The sequence below is a fragment of the Lynx canadensis genome, chromosome B2 (genome assembly GCF_007474595.2).
Source record: "Lynx canadensis isolate LIC74 chromosome B2, mLynCan4.pri.v2, whole genome shotgun sequence".
In the NCBI taxonomy this organism is placed as follows: Eukaryota; Metazoa; Chordata; class Mammalia; order Carnivora; family Felidae; genus Lynx; species Lynx canadensis.
The window spans coordinates 35,197,415-35,213,344 of record NC_044307.1 but is presented as its reverse complement, the minus strand read 5'-3'; the positions used below and the strand labels follow the sequence as shown (position 1 = coordinate 35,213,344).

Below are 15,930 nucleotides of genomic sequence, written 5' to 3'. Positions count from 1 at the left end.
ATGTTGGGGGGAACGGATTGCAGGCTGTCACCCCCTTGAGTTGCTTTGCAAATTGTTAGATGTTTCTATGGTGTAACCAACATATTCAAAGAGTTTTACCAGATTTGCCATTCAATTCTCTTCAACTTAAGAGTCCAGGGGCGTCTGGGTGGCTCAGTCGGTTAAGCGTCCGACTTCAGCTCAGGTCACAATCTCACGGTCCGTGAGTTTGAGCCCCGCGTCGGGCTCTGGGCTGATGGCTCAGAGCCTGGAGCCTGCTTCCGATTCTGTGTCTCCCTCTCTCTCTGCCCCTCCCCCGTCCATGCTCTGTCTCCCTCTGTCTCAAAAATAAATAAATGTTTAAAAAAAAATAAAAAAAAAAAGAGTCCAGAAGACTGGGGGAAAAGAACTTTTATCCACTCGGTTGATCAAACACGTTACTTGGAGTGAGTTAAAAAATCCTGATCTCAACACGGTAGCGCAAGTTACAACCACCATGCGGTGATGTCATTTCTAGCATTTTATAAAAAGTCCTTTTTGCACTTATCATGTCATTTGATCTCATTTTCTTAACCAATGTGCAGATGATCGCCTAGCCACAGAGTTTGGCAGGAAAGCTGTAGAGTCGCTTGCAAAGCAACACCTAAACTCATGATTTACGAGGACAGAGAAGGTAGAAATGAAGAGAGAGCTCAGTCTTGGTTTTGTTGTATAAACCCTGGCAAGTTGGCTAATCTCTCCAAATACCTGTTTCCTCCTTTCTAAAATGGGTAGAAATACAGTGTCTGCCTCGTGGGGTTGTGACAAGATGAGAGTAAATAACTCATGCAAGGCGTTGAGCACATTCTAAGTGCTTGATAAATAGCTGTTAATAGCGTGACACTAAGACATGAATCAGGGCAGAGTACTTTTTACGGGACATGCTGCCATCTTGGGCAGATAAGTAACTCTGGGGATGATTTCTGATGAAGACATTTTGATTCCAAAAGCGCACCCAGCAGCCGGGATTGAACTCCCGGTTCCATCTGGGACACATGCACATTATATGCACGCGTGGAAGCGCGATGCCCGCGGAGACACATACACAGGCACGCATGGGAAAAAATGGAGGTTCTCATTCTGGTCTTAAAGAACTTTGGGGAGACTTTCCACTGCAGCAGTACAGGAACCTTTCCAGCTTCAGGAATGTAAAATAAAATTGTGAGACACAGGTGAACTCACCAGAAAGAAGGGGAAGAAAGGAAGGAACTGAAAGTCAGTGCCATGAGAAGAAAGCTGGTAATGTAGCTATCAGACCAGAAACTGGCGGCGCAGAGGCGGTAGTCCTGGGCTGTGTGAGGGGCACTGAGACCCCCCCCCCCCTTAAAGTCGGGACACTCCGATAACTGCTGGACCAGTGAAAGGTGTCAGTAGCTTATCTCTGCCCAGGGCTCTGGGTGAAAAGATAGTCTCTCATAAAAATTCAAAGCCCCCCAAGCCTGCCTTACATGTGGTTTACAGTTAGCATTGACACAGCCTACCAGAGTAATGACCATGAAAATTGATCCTGAGTGGGTGAGAACCCAGGGATGCTTGGCCAGGGCCTGGCAAACCAGCTCAGTTGGGTCCTGTCACTGCCCAGGCCACACAGAATTTGCAAAAAAACCAAAAACAAACCACTAAGTCGTTGTACAGATGAGCTCACAATTAAAATATTAAAAATATTAAGGGTGCCTGGGTGGCTCAGTCGGTCGAGCGTCCGACTCTGGATTTCGGCTCAGGTCATGATCCCAGGGTTATGGGGTCGAGCCCCGTGTTGGGCGCTGTGCTGAGCGTGGAGCCTGCTCGAGATTCTCTCCTTCTGCCCCTCCCCTGCTCATGCTTACTTGCGCACGCTCTCTCTCTCTCAAAAGAAAATTAATTGGACAAGGTCGGAGTCTAGTAATCTTTGTGTGTGTGTGGTTTTGTTTTGTTTTGTTTTGTGTTGAAAGAGAGAGAGAGGGAGAGAGAGAGACAGACAGACTCTCAAGCAGTCTCCATGCTCAGCGTGGAGCCCAAGGGGCTCGATCCCATGACCCTGGGATCATGACCTGAGCCAAAAGCAACAGTTGGATGCTCCACCAAAGAAGCTACCCAGGTAGTAATCTTTGTTTCAATAAGTTTAATAAGTTCATTCGGACATTCTTCGGTGAAATGTGAAAAATGCTGCTTCACCTATGCTTTTCTGTTTCAAGAGAATTTTCTTTGTTACTTATTCTCCCCTTCACTCAACATGCCTTCATCAAAGACCTGTTTTGCCAGGCACTGTGCCAGGAACACCATGACTTCCTTCTCCCTCACTGTAATGGCTAAAGGATGTGCTCGCACTCCCAAGTTAGAGATGGGAAAACCGAAGGGGGAGGCAGGTCACTGGCCGGCCAAGGACCCACAGTGATGAGTGGCAGAGCCGGAAAGCCAGCCCCAACCTTCTCCTTCCTGGGAACCGCACTCTCCACCACCCCCGGGGGTCTTGTTCCTCAACTGACCCAAGAAAGGAGTCACCAGGGCCAAGGTTCTCACAAAGTGGTCTTGTCCTCCCAGTACAGGCCCCTGAGGGCCAGTGGGCCCACCGCCTGGAACACACCTGGCCACCTGCCAATGACAATAACTTCAGCCTTGGCTCCAGGGCCCCAGGAGGCCTTTGGTCACTGGCATGGCAGGTGGGAGGGAGACCAGGACACCTGTAGTGGACTCCATCTCCGTGGAAGGGTCCTGCCGTGCCATGTATGTGGGGCAGGGTCCCTCTGGTGCTCTCATGTGCTCTTTGGAAGCCCACTTCCTGTGCAGAAGGACAGCGGGCCTTCCTTTCTGAGAATCAAGCACATTTGCTCCTCAGGGCTCTCAGCCTGGAACACTCTTTTCTCTGAGCTCACGTGGCTCCTCCTCCCTTCCTTCCACCTCAGAGAGGCCTCCCCCGACCAGCCCAGCGCACCTGAAACCTCACCCTTTAATCCACCCTTGAATCGTTTGCCACACCCTTCTCCTGCTTTATTTTCTCCTTGGAGCATGCACGCTGATGTTTTTCTATGTGTTTGGTTATTCATGGCTTATTCCATCAAGACGAGGTCAGCTTCACGAGGGCAGACGGCTGTTTTGTTCACTGCTGGAACCTGGAATGAATCAATGACTGGTCTATTTTATCACTGCAATTCAGCCAGATCCTGGTCCTCAACTTCTTTGTCTGCACGCTAAGTGGATTAGACTCAAACGGTGGCTTTCAAACTTAAAAATAAATAAATAAATAAATAATCATTGGAACCTTCCTCTAAATGAAATGTTAAGAAGAATGGACAATAGCAGGAGTATACTTCAAAAAAAAATTGTTTTTTAAACGTTCCTTTATATTTGAGAGACAGAGCCCAGTGGGGGAGGGGCAGAGAAAGAGGGGAAACACAGAATCTGAAGCAGGCTCCAGGCTCCGAGCTGTCAGCGCAGAGCCTGATGTGGGCTTGAACCCACAAACTGTGAGATCATGACCTGAGCCGAAGTCGGACACTCAACCGACTAAGCCAGCCAGGCGCCCCCGGGACTATACTTCTTGAAGCTGCGGGGAGGTCCCAGGGCTTCTGTGTGTGTCCTCTCCCTGTTCCCTGGCTCCTCCCTCCCCTCAACCTCCCCTATTCTCATAGATCGATGGGGTTCTTCGGAACACAGTTTGGAAAACATTGGCCAAAGCAAGGTCCACCTCCAACCAGTTACTTCCTCTCCCGAAGTCTAAATACAATCATCTGTAAAATGAAAAAGTTGGACTCGCTGACCTTCCTTCTATGAAATTCTAGTATTATAAGTCTAATCAGCTCCATAAATGCAGAAACTTATCTAAGAGTCAGGTAGACTCCAAGATAGAAATTGCAAAAACGCGTTCAACGTCATGCCTGCCGACAGCCAGCAATCATCGGGAGTTTATCAAGCATTTCTTGTTTGACAAGCAGTTTGTGGAGCCACGGGACTCATAAAATCTCAGATTGCTCAACCAGCTAGTTGATGAAACAAGACACAGCCCTCGAAACGAAATCATTAAGACCGTCTACCATCAAGTGCTAGAACAGGTAGACAGGTTTTATGGGCAAATGAGAGATCATGGAAAGAGATCCAGTGGGGTAAAATGGGAAGGTATCTTGGAAGAAGGTGACATCTCTCCAGAGAAAACCAGAAGGCCATTTTAGGTAGAGGGTGTAATGGCTGCTGTGTTGCACCGTCCGGGCCCCGTAGCAGGACTGAGGTTCTCACACCCTCAGCTGCCCGGAGGGCGGCCTACTGATGGTTCGGAGCTGAGGCCCTCCCAGCCAACAGAAATGGACTTGGCCCGGTGGTTATGGAGTCAGGGTCTTGGTCCCAGGCCGAGACTGAGTTTTCCATCATTGCCATGTCTCCAGTTATGGTCGTTGTGGCAGAGACTGCTAATTGTCCCCACCATCCATTCTCCGCTTCTTCCTTGGGACTTGAACCTACGGTTTTGAGCCAGACACGTGGCTTCCCAGAATAAAGTCTACATTTCCCAGTTTCCTTTGCAGTTAGATATGGTCACGTGACTAAGTGCAGATCCATGGGATGTAAGGTGACATGATGTGTGTCACCTCCAAGGCCTGCCCTTAAAGAGAGGAGGTGTGCCCTCCGCTTTTCCTTCCCCACCTAGCTGGAATAAAGACATCATGGGGAGCCCTACTGGACTGTAGGCAGCACAGTGGAAGGAAGCTTGGTCCTAACTCTGTGGAGCCACCACACTAGCTTTGGGAGGCTGGAGTGCAAAAGGTCACATAAGTGAGCAATGCTCTTCTGTCTTGCTGAAGCCTCTGCTATCCCAACCAAAGCAACTATAGTATCAACCCCTTAGTTGGCAAAGCTCATTCATTCATAGGAACCACTGTGATTCCCAGAGCCAGGCCGTGGAGAGGGGAAGGCAGGCCTGATTCTCTCCCATTGTACAGCCACTGAGCTAAGCTCAAGATGGCTGGTCCAAGGTCACTCACTGCTGAGTGGATTCCTGGGCCCAGGGGGGAAAGGAAGGGTGGAGAGAGTTTAGACCTTGGGATCACACCAGCTTTGGTTTGAACCCCACCTCCCTCCTTACTGAACCCTACCGTGAAAGACCAGGTGAAAACAATGTGTGTGGCAAGCTAGGCTGATGATCTGCCTCTAGGACATTTTGGTTCTCAGAATCCAGAGGGCCTGATGCCTAATGAGGTGCTCTTTCCCATGAGGATTCTGGCGTCTGAGGTAAGGGCTATTCTCTGGCTGTGGGAGCAAGAAGGAAACCAGGATTCACTCTCAGGGGAAGTGATGTCTGAGGTAGGCCTTGGAGGATGGGGAGACGTTACGTGGGGAGAGAAGAAGGGACGGCATTCCTCAGAAGGGAACAGCTGGAGCAAAGGCACAGGGATATGACTCATTCTGAGACTCCATACCGTGGGACTGAAAAGAAACGCTCCCAATCCTAGCCCTGGTCCAGAGTCCCAGCCTTTTAATATTTTATTTAGTGGTTTGGGGGTTTGGAACGGTGGGGGCTGGGGCAGAGGTTGGGGGTTGAGAAGGCAGCATGACAGTGCTTGGAAAATAATTACTTAAAATTTTTTTTTTAAGTTTGTTTATTTGTTTTGAGAGGGAGAGAGAAAGAGAGAGAGAGAGACTCTGAGTGGGGGGGGGGGCAGGGAGAGGGAGAGGGAGAGAGAATCCCAAGCAGGCTCTACACGCTGCCAGAGCAGAGCTCGACGTGGGGCTCAAACTCACAAACTGAGATCGTGACCTGAGCCGAAACCAAGAATCAGATGCTTAGCCAACAGAGCCACCCAGGTGCCCCAGGAAGATAATTACTTTTAGAGGACAAAACAAAGTCCCCTGATGAGCACATGGTCCCTCCTCTCACCCACTAGGAGATGCTGCGTAACAGCCACTGAAGCAGGTGCCTGCCCCCACAGTCTGTGCTGTGTGAGCAGATCCACCCGCCTCCGTGCCCCTGGGCTTCCTCAGACTCACAGTGTTTCTCTGCACAGAGATACATGGTCTGAGACGTTCATGTAAAAAACAAAGCCTGGTGAGGCTACATGCAACTTACAAAACAAAACAAAGCTGGGTGGGAAGGCTCTGGACGAAACCCAGGTGGTAAATGCTGATAACTATTGAAGTTACAGGATGGGTTCTTGGCCGGGGGGGGGGGGGGGTGGTGGTGGTGAGTGTCCATGATATTGTCCTATCTCCAACATGTTTGGAATTTTTTTTTGTTAAAAAAGTTATTAATAAGTTTTTTTAATGTACATATATTTTTATAGCAGCATTATTCATAATAGCCCAAAGTAAAAACACCCAAATGTATATTACCTGGTGAATACATAAATAAATAAAACGTGTTATATCCACACAATGGAATATTGGATAAGAGAAAGAATGAAACAACCACACATGTGACAATATGGACGCATTTGAAAACATTCTGCTAAATGAAAGAAGCCAAATACAAAAGATCACGCATTGTGTGAGTCCATTGATAGGAAATGTCCAGAATAGACAAATCTACAGAGACAGAAAGTAGATTAGCGGTTGCCAGGCACTTGGAGGGGGGCGCGGGGTGGTGGTGGTGTAGGAATTCAGAGGTGACAACTAAGGGATATTGGGTTTCCTTTGGAGATAACTAAAATGTTCTAGAGTGGATGGAAATTGAATGGAAAAAGCCATTCCCCATTAATAATCGGACAGAGAATTTTCATTAGGCCAGTACTGTGATGGGCGTTTTACAGGTTTCCATACGAAATGCTCCAGCCATTTCCACTGCCTCCTGGTCAGACATTCACAGAGTCTTAGGGAGGTAGTTTTCCAAAGTTCTCTGGGTCTCAACCCTGGCTGCACACTGGAATCCCCTGGGGGTTGGATAGACACTGGTGCCTGGGTTCCGCCCCTGCCCCAGGAGGATGGTGATTTAATTTGCTTTAGGCAGTGAGCATTAAAAAATTTTTTGTTAACGTTTGTTTTTATTTTTGAGAAAAAGAGAGAGAGAGAGACAGAGCACAAACCGGAGAGGGGGAGAGAGAGGGAGACACAGAATCCGAAGCAGGCTCCAGGCACTGAGCTGTCAGCACAGAACCCCACGTGGGGTTTGATCTCTCAAACCGAGAGATCAGGACCTGAGCCGAAGTTGCACGCTTAACCGACTGAGCCACCCCAGGCGCCCCATGAGCAGTGGGCATTTTAAAAGCGCCCCGGGTGACCTGAATGTGCAGCTGAGGGGAAGACTGTTTTAATGACTAGAAGAGAATATTGAAATTATGACATTAGAGTATGGCATTCTATCATTTTTTTTTTTAATTACATGTATATGAGATTATAACATAAACAGTATTTCTCCCTGCGCATTTCAGTCTGGGAATCTGGAGACCTTGGGTCTACAGGTCATCTCTGTGACTGCACCAAACAAAGGGGACCCATGGGAGCAGCAATCGGGCAGGCAGGTGGGTCTCTCAGAGGGCTGGTGCTCCCTTCTTCCGGAGCGGCCCTTTCCCATCTTGGACAACTCTTGCTGAGCCCAAAGCCGCTTCTCTGACACTTGCACGTGGCCCCTGACCTCAGTCAACCTGCACCATTCACCACTCCCTGGAGGTACCCCCTTACCCCCACCCTGCTGTGTTACTGTTGTGATGTAATTTGAGGTCCTCACGAGAAGCCTGGGCTCCTGCCCAACCTATCTCCTACCTGTGGAACTTCTCCTCACCATTTTCTTTTTTAATGTTTATTTTTGAGAGAGCACAAGAGGAGGAGAGGCTGAGAGAGAATCTGAAGAGGGTTCTGAGCTGACAGCAGAGAGCCCGATGTGGGGCTTGAACTCACGAACCATGAGGTCATGAACTGAGCTGAAGCAGGACACTCAACAGACTGAGTCACCCAGGTGCCTCTCTCCTCACCTTTCAGACACCACCTCAGATGCCACTTCCACGAGCCATCTCTGGAGACGTTGCCCCCTTCCTCTGCACTCCTATGCCTTTGAATTTCTGACATTCAGCTGGAACTCTCCTGTGTTATACCTACCTGCTTGCTGCCCTTAGGTCCGAGTAGACTATAAATAAGTTCCTTGAGGGTGAAGGCAGAGTTTCATTTTATGTTATATGTCTGTGTCCTCTGTAGAGCCTAGCATAGGCTCAGCAAACACTTGTTGAATGAATGAATGAATGAATGAACATAGACCTTTACTGCATCACTAATGAAAACCAGGCACTGCGCTAAGTGGTTTTACAAACACTTTCACGTACCCCAAATCGGTCCTATCACAGAGCTTGGCACACATTTCCAGAAGATGGACCCCCTGCTGCTTCGGCTTTCCCAGGAACAAAACATACAATCTCAGGGCAGAAAGCACAGGCTGGCAACAAGAGGAGGGAATGTGACCCGGAGGAGAGAGGCCCCGCGTGCCACATGTTGAAGAATTTTCTAAAAAAGAGACAAACCTCAGGGACACCTGAGTGGCTCTGCTGGTAAAGCATCTAACTCTTGGTTTCAGCTCCAGTCATGATCTCACGGTGTGCGGGTTCAAGCCCTCCGCTGAGCCCCCCATCGAGCCTGGCAATGGCAGCATGGACCCAACGGCAGCTTGGGATTCTCTCTTTCTCCCTCTCTCTCGGTCCTTCCTCTGCTCGTGTTCTCTCTCCCTGTCTCAAAAATAAACTCACACAAAAAAATAAATAAATAAATAAATAAATAAATAAATAAAGAGAGACAAACCTCTGGTTACATGGTGATACAGTGATTATTTGCACCTAAAATATGAAATCATCTACCAACAGACTTTTGGAACTATTAAGAATGTTCGCACGTTTGCTCAATATGTCAAAACAGTCAACCTTCCTTTATATCAGCAATAATCAATTAGATTAGAAAATGCCATAGGAAGAAAGAACCCGTATTTCACAGAAACAAAAACTAATAAATTCAATAAAGACATACACAATCCTTATTGAATGGCATTAAAGGCCAGAAGAAATAGAGAGAGACTATATTTACAAATGGGAAGATATAATTTCAGTTAAAATCCCAGCAGAGCTTTTCTCAAGGGGAAAAGCGGGGTCAAGAATAACAGAGGCAATATTTGAAGAAGAAATTGGAAGAGGAGCAGAGGAGGAGAGGCGTTGCCATATATAATAAGGCTACAGTGATGAAAACAGTGAGATGTAGTGCAGAAATGCACAAATTCACCAGTGGGAGAGAAGAGAGACGCCAGGGACAGACTCTTGAGAGTCCGAAGCTTGAGTAAGCCAGAGGCAGCATCTCAAACCAGTGTGAAGAGGGTTGACTGTAAATGGTGTGGAGAAATTGTTTCTCCCACGGCAAAACAATAAGAAACTTTGATTTCTCCCTCAAACCAGCCACAAAATAGAATTAAGGATTTTTTTTAATGGATTAACGAAAGAGCAAAAACCTTCAGAACTTTTGAAAGGAAATGTAGAAGAAACCATTGTAACAAAGTAAAGATATTAAAACAGAAATTATAAGAGGCAAAGTTTGAAACATTTGTGTTAAAAGTGACATTTTCTGAACGACAAAAGACATCCTAAGATAAAAAGACAAGCCACGGAGTGGAATAAAAGGGCTGTAATGTCTAACTGGCACATGAATTCGTGTGCTGTGTAGAGAACATCGACTGCAAGTTAAAGAGAACAAGATGATGGTAGGAAAAACAAAACAAAACAGGAAAAGCTCACAAGCAGGCAGGTAAGTCACAAGAGGGCACACAAGTGGGCAGGAAATACACAGAGATGTTTAACATTACGACCAATCAGGATATGACAATTAAATAAGCAAAATAAAATGTGATATATTTTCACATGCATTAGATTGACTTAAAACTTTGAGGTCTGACAATATCAGGAATTGACGACATTGTGGGAAACTTAGAACTCGCACGTGCTGCTGGAAGAATGATTTAGTCAAGTCTGGTAACGTTAATGGGAATGCGTGTCCTAGAGAAACATTCGATGTGGGCATGAGAGACACGAAGAAGGGTGTTCACTGACGTGTTTATAACACAAACTTGGCTGTTCCATCAATGGAATGGCTAAGCGAGCCATGGTATACTCTTAATGGAATATATACGGAAAGAGGTAAAGATGTTCAAAGAAAGGAGTCCTCAGGTAAAGATGCTCAGGAAATGGAGTCCTCCTTCTTGTTCTGCTTCTAACTGATGATGGGATGTTGCACAAGTCGCTTGTCTCTCTTTCTTGAATGCTCTCCCCAGATATTCTCACAGCTGGCTCCCTCACCGGCTCCAGGTCCGTGCACAAATTCAACCTGCTCAGACAGACTTCCCTGACCCCAGGATCCACACAACTGACATCTGTACTCCCTGACGTTGCTTTGTCAAGAAGAAGCATATTTCTGGGGTGCCTGTGTGGCTCAGTCGGTTACGTGTCCAACTTTGGCTCAGGTCATGATCTCACGGTTAATGAGTTTGAGTTCCGTGTCGGGCTCTCTGCTGTCAGTGCAAAGCCCCCTTCGGATCCTGTCTCCCTCTCTCTCTGCCCCTCCCACACTCGCTCTCTTTCTCTCTCTCTCTCTCAAAAATAAATAAACATTTAAAAACAACAACAACAAAAAGAAGCATAGTGGTTTAAAAGATGAGTGTGCATAATAATGAAGCAACAGAAAGACAAATAAAGAAACTGATCCCATTCACAATTGCACCAAGAAGCATAAAATACCTAGGGATAAATCTAACCAAAGATGTAAAACCTCTGTATGCTGAAAACTATAGAAAGCTTATGAAGGAAATTGAAGAAGATACAAAGAAATGGAAAAACATTCCGTGCTCATGGATTGGAAGAATAAATATTATCAAAATGTCAATACTACCCAAAGCTATCTACACAGTCAATGCAATCCCAATCAAAATTGCACCAGCATTCTTCTCGAAACTAGAACAAGCAATCCTAAAATTCATATGGAACCACAAAAGGCCCCGAATAGCCAAAGGAATTTTGAAGAAGAAGACCAAAGCAGGAGGCATCACAATCCCAGACTTCAGCCTCTACTACAAAGCTGTCATCATCAAGACAGCATGGTATTGGCACAAGAACAGACACATAGACCAATGGAACAGAATAGAAACCCCAGAACTAGACCCACAAACGTATGGCCAACTAATCTTTGACAAAGCAGGAAAGAACATCCAATGGGAAAAAGACAGTCTCTTCAACAGATGGTGCTGGGAGAACTGGACAGCAACATGCATAAGATTGAAACTAGACCACTTTCTCACACCATTCACAAAAATAAACTCAAAATGGACAAAGGACCTGAATGTGAGACAGGAAGCCACCAAAATCCTAGAGGAGAAAGCAGGAAAAGACCTCTTTGACCTCAGCCGTAGCAATTTCTTACTTGACACATCCCCAAAGGCAAGGGAATTAAAAGCAAAAATGAACTACTGCGACCTTATGAAGATAAAAAACTTCTGCACAGCAAAGGAAACAACCAACAAAACTAAAAGGCAACCAACGGAATGGGAAAAGATATTTGCAAAGGACATATCGGACAAAGGGCTAGTATCCAAAATCTATAAAGAGCTCACCAAACTCCACACCCAAAAAACAAATAACCCCAGTGAAGAAATGGGCAGAAAATATGAATAGACACTTCTCTAAAGAAGACATCCAGATGGCCAACGGGCACATGAAAAGATGCTCAACGTCGCTCCTCATCAGGGAAATACAAATCAAAACCACACTCAGATATCACCTCACACCAGTCAGAGTGGCCAAAATGAACAAATCAGGAGACTATAGATGCTGGAGAGGATGTGGAGAAACGGGAACCCTCTTGCACTGTTGGTGGGAATGCAAATTGGTGCAGCCACTCTGGAAAACAGTGTGGAGGTTCCTCAAAAAATTAAAAATAGACCTACCCTATGACCCAGCAATAGCACTGCTAGGAATTTACCCAAGGGATACAGGAGTACTGATGCATAGGGGCACTTGTACCCCAATGTTTATAGCAACACTCTCAACAATAGCCAAATTATGGAAGGAGCCTAAATGTCCATCAACTGATGAATGGATAAAGAAATTGTGGTTTATATACACAATGGAGTACTACGTGGCAATGAGCAAGAATGAAATATGGCCCTTTGTAGCAACGTGGATGGAACTGGAGAGTGTTATGCTAAGTGAAATAAGCCATGCAGAGAAAGACAGATACCATATGTTTTCACTCTTATGTGGATCCTGAGAAGCTTAACAGAAACCCATGGGGGAGGGGAAGGGGAAAAAAAAAAAAAAAGGAGGTTAGAGTGGGAGAGAGCCAAAGCATAAGAGACTCTTAAAAACTGAGAACAAACTGAGGGTTGATGGGGGGTGGGAGGGAGGGGTGGGTGGGTGATGGGTATTGAGGAAGACACCTTTTGGGATGAGCACTGGATGTTGTATGGAAACCAGTTTGACAATAAATTTCATATATTGAAAAAAAAAAGAAAATTTCCATTTTCTTTTGGTAAATAGTCAGTAGTGGAATACCAGATCATAGAGTATTTCTACTTGTCAAATCACTTTGTTTTATACCTGAAACCAATGTAACAGTGTGTGTTAACTATACTTCAATTAAAATAAAAAAGGAAAAAAAAGAAGACGAGTGTGCAGATGTTGGGTCAGAGTGGGTTCTAATCCCAGCTGTACCAACTACTGCTTGTATCACCTTAGGCAAGTTAGTTAAGCTTCCCGTGACTCGGTTTCCTCCTCTGTAAATGGAGATAATAATAGTTTTCACCTCAGAGGGCTGTTGTGAGTGAGTTGATATGCCAAAGACTTAGAACGGTGCCTGATATAAAGGAAGTGCTAGTAAATTACACGGCAGTTAACTTGAATGAAGACGACTGGAATGCCGTGAGATAATAAACCTCACAAACATGCTGCTGAATGACGAGGGTAAGTCCCACATGCACCTCACTCCTCCTTGAACTACTCTCCTGATTGAAATGAATGAGTTCTGACAAGTCCTTGAATGCCAGAGGATGGAAACACCACTTACTCTCCCAGATGGTGTATTTTAAGAAGTTGCAATAAAGATATGACGAGGGTGGGAGCAACAGAGCAGGTGAGTGGCACAGATACACAGAAAGGGACAGAATCCCAGAGGCAGGATGTCTCCAAGGGCAGGAATTCTGTGACTATCAGACGAGGGAGTGGGGGCTCTCACCCAGCCGCTTTTTGAAGGCTTGTTCTAGGGTCCATTGTGTGACTGAAACATTAACTGCGACATGCAAAGAGGTCTCTGTGCATTAAAAAAGATGTAGAAGGGCCAAGAGACACCTGAAAAGATGCTCAACTTCACTCATCCTCAGGGAAATGCAAATCAAAGCCACAATGAGATAGTACCTCCACCTGTCAGGGTGGCTAAAATCAAAAATATAAGAAACAACAAGGGCTGGCGAGGATGTGCAGAAAAAGGAACCCTCAGGCACTGTTGGTGGGGATGCAAACTGGTGCAGCCACTCTGGAAAACAGTGTGGAGCTTCCTCAAATAATTAAAAATAGAACTACCCTATGACCCAGCAATAGCACGGCTGGGAATTTACCCAAAGAATACGGAAACACTAATTCGAAAGGATAGGTGCACCCCTATACTTACGTGATTTACAATAGCCAAATTATGGAAGCAGCCCAAGGGTTCACCTATTGATGAATGGATAATTACTCAGCCATAACAAAGAAGGAAATCTTGCCATTTGTAACGACATGGATGGACTTTGAGGGTATAATGTTAAGTGAAAGAAGTCAGTCAGAGACAGACAAATACCATGATTTCACTTCTTTGTGGACTTTAAGAAACAAAACAGACAAACAAGGAGAAAAAGAGACAAACCAAAACACAGACTCTTAACTATAGAGAACAAACTGATGGTTACCAGAGGGGAGGAGGGTGGGGGGATTAAAGAGCACACTTACCATGACGAGCCCTGGGTAATGTAGAGAATTATTGAATTGTTGTATTGTACACCTGAAACTAATGTGACATTCTATGTGAACTATACTGGGATGTAAAATTTTTTAAATGAGAAAAAAAAAAAAAAGATCTAGAAGGATCTAAGCAGAGCCCTTAGCACTGGCTACAGGAGGGAGGCTTAAAAAAAACAAAAAAAAATTCCATTTACTTTTGCACTGTTCGAGTTTTGTGCAGTGAGAAAGAGTTAATTCCTTGTGAAATACTAGAAAGAAAAAGTGATTTGCCCATAAGAGGCCCTCAGTAGATGGGCGTTACTATTATTCTTTACAAGGAAGACAGACAGACTTCTCAGCAAGCACAGAGGTGCCCAGGAGGGGAAGGCAGTCCCGCCCGGCCTGCTTTTCTCACACAATGCAGCTGGGCCTTCTATGAGGCTCACTGGCTCTACCTTCAAAGTGTATCCTGAACCCATTCATACTGTCCTCATCACCCAGCCACCGGCTGTGCTCATCCCTCGTTAGACACAACGGTGGTCTCCCTGTTGCTGCCCTTCCCCCTCCGACTCACTCTGCCCAGCAGCTGAGTGAGGTTCCTTAAAAACCCCAGCCGGGTTGGGGCGCCTGGGTGGCTCAGTCTGTTGAGCGTCTGGCTGCGGCTCAGGTCATGATCTTGCAGTTTGTGGGTTCGAGCCAGCTCGGAGCCTGGAGCCTGTTTCAGATTCTGTGTCTCCCTCTCTCTCTGCTCCTCCCCCGCTCATGCTCTTTCTCTGTCTCTCTCTCCTTCAAAAATAAATAAAAACATTAAAAAAAACCCAGCCGGTCGCTGATGCTTACCAAGCAAGCAGTTCCCATGTGTCAGACTCTGTGATAAACCGGTCCCTCTAGCTCAGTTAATCCTTTAACGACACTGGGAACTCGGTACAAGACAGAATTTCCACCTTACAGAGGCGGAAACAGAGGCACAGAGCATTCGGTAGTTTGCCCCAAGTTCGTGGTGTCACGGGTGCACCATCTGACCCCTGCCTGCCTCTCCAGCCTTGACCCCCACCCCCTCCTCCTCGCCCTTACTCCCTGGCCCCCTGGCCGCTCCTCCACCTAGAACGTTCTTTCCCCCATCTTCAAACGACCTGTGCTCTCATATCACTCGGGTCCCCTGTTTGAATGCCGCCTTCTCCGAAAGGGCTCAGAAGTTCCCCCAGGGAACCCAGAACCAAGGCCTTACCCATTTCAATCCCGCAGATGACCAGGGCCGCAATCACTGCCCCCGCCGACGTCCCGGCAAAGCGATGGGTCGTTTCCAGCATCCGGGGGGCCAAGTCTCGAAGGGCATCCACGGCCCCGGCCTGGTAGAAGGAGAGAAATCCACTGCCGGAGAAGGAGATGGAATGAGGAGTGTCTGGGTCCCCCTTGAACACCTGTTCTTCCATCTCCTTGGCCCCTCAATGCTTGCCTCTGGCTGCTGTCCTACTGGAACTCAGGGCCAAGCTTCCCTGCCGGCCCGGAGCCTAGAGTGGGGCCGTCTCTCCCGGGTCGGCTGGGACACTCACAGGTGGCTCAGGCAGCCACCACCTGGGCTTGTCGGGCTCCTCCGGGAGGCAGTCCCAAAGGCTGGTACAAGGTCTCAGGCCCAGGCCGAGGGACAGAAGGCACCCCGAATGTGCGAGCGGCGTCCTGGACCTCCGAGCGCGCCTCTGGCTTCATTGTGTGGCTAGGTTCATCTCTGGCACAGACTCCTCAGCCCTTGTCCCATGCTGCGTTCAGCTAGCAGACCGGCAACTGCCACCAGGGCCATCCCAAAGAGGCAGGCACTGCTCAGCTCTCAGCCCAGGAGGCTTCACACACTGAGTTGCAAAACCTCCACTGATGGTTATCATAGGGTGTCTCTGACACGCTGCGGCAGCAAAGGAATTATGTGTTGGCCTCCCTCCAAGAGGATGGTGTCCCCTCCCCGACAGGGGCAGGGCCGGCAGGTTGGCTATGGTCTTTGAGGGGGACCCACTCACTCCACCCGTGCCCCCCGACA

General features: G+C 47.1%; 1 protein-coding gene across 1 annotated transcript in view; it reads right to left on the bottom strand.

Annotated features, from left to right (window-relative positions):
* Positions 1-15,432, bottom strand: part of PNPLA1 (patatin like phospholipase domain containing 1) — a 46,518-nt gene extending 31,086 nt beyond the window's left edge. The window contains exon 1 of the mRNA XM_030314551.2: positions 15,130-15,432. Coding sequence (XP_030170411.2) covers positions 15,130-15,334 — 205 coding nt within the window. The 5' untranslated portion in view covers positions 15,335-15,432. The remainder of the gene's footprint in view (positions 1-15,129) is intronic.
* Positions 15,433-15,930: the final 498 nt, after the last annotated feature.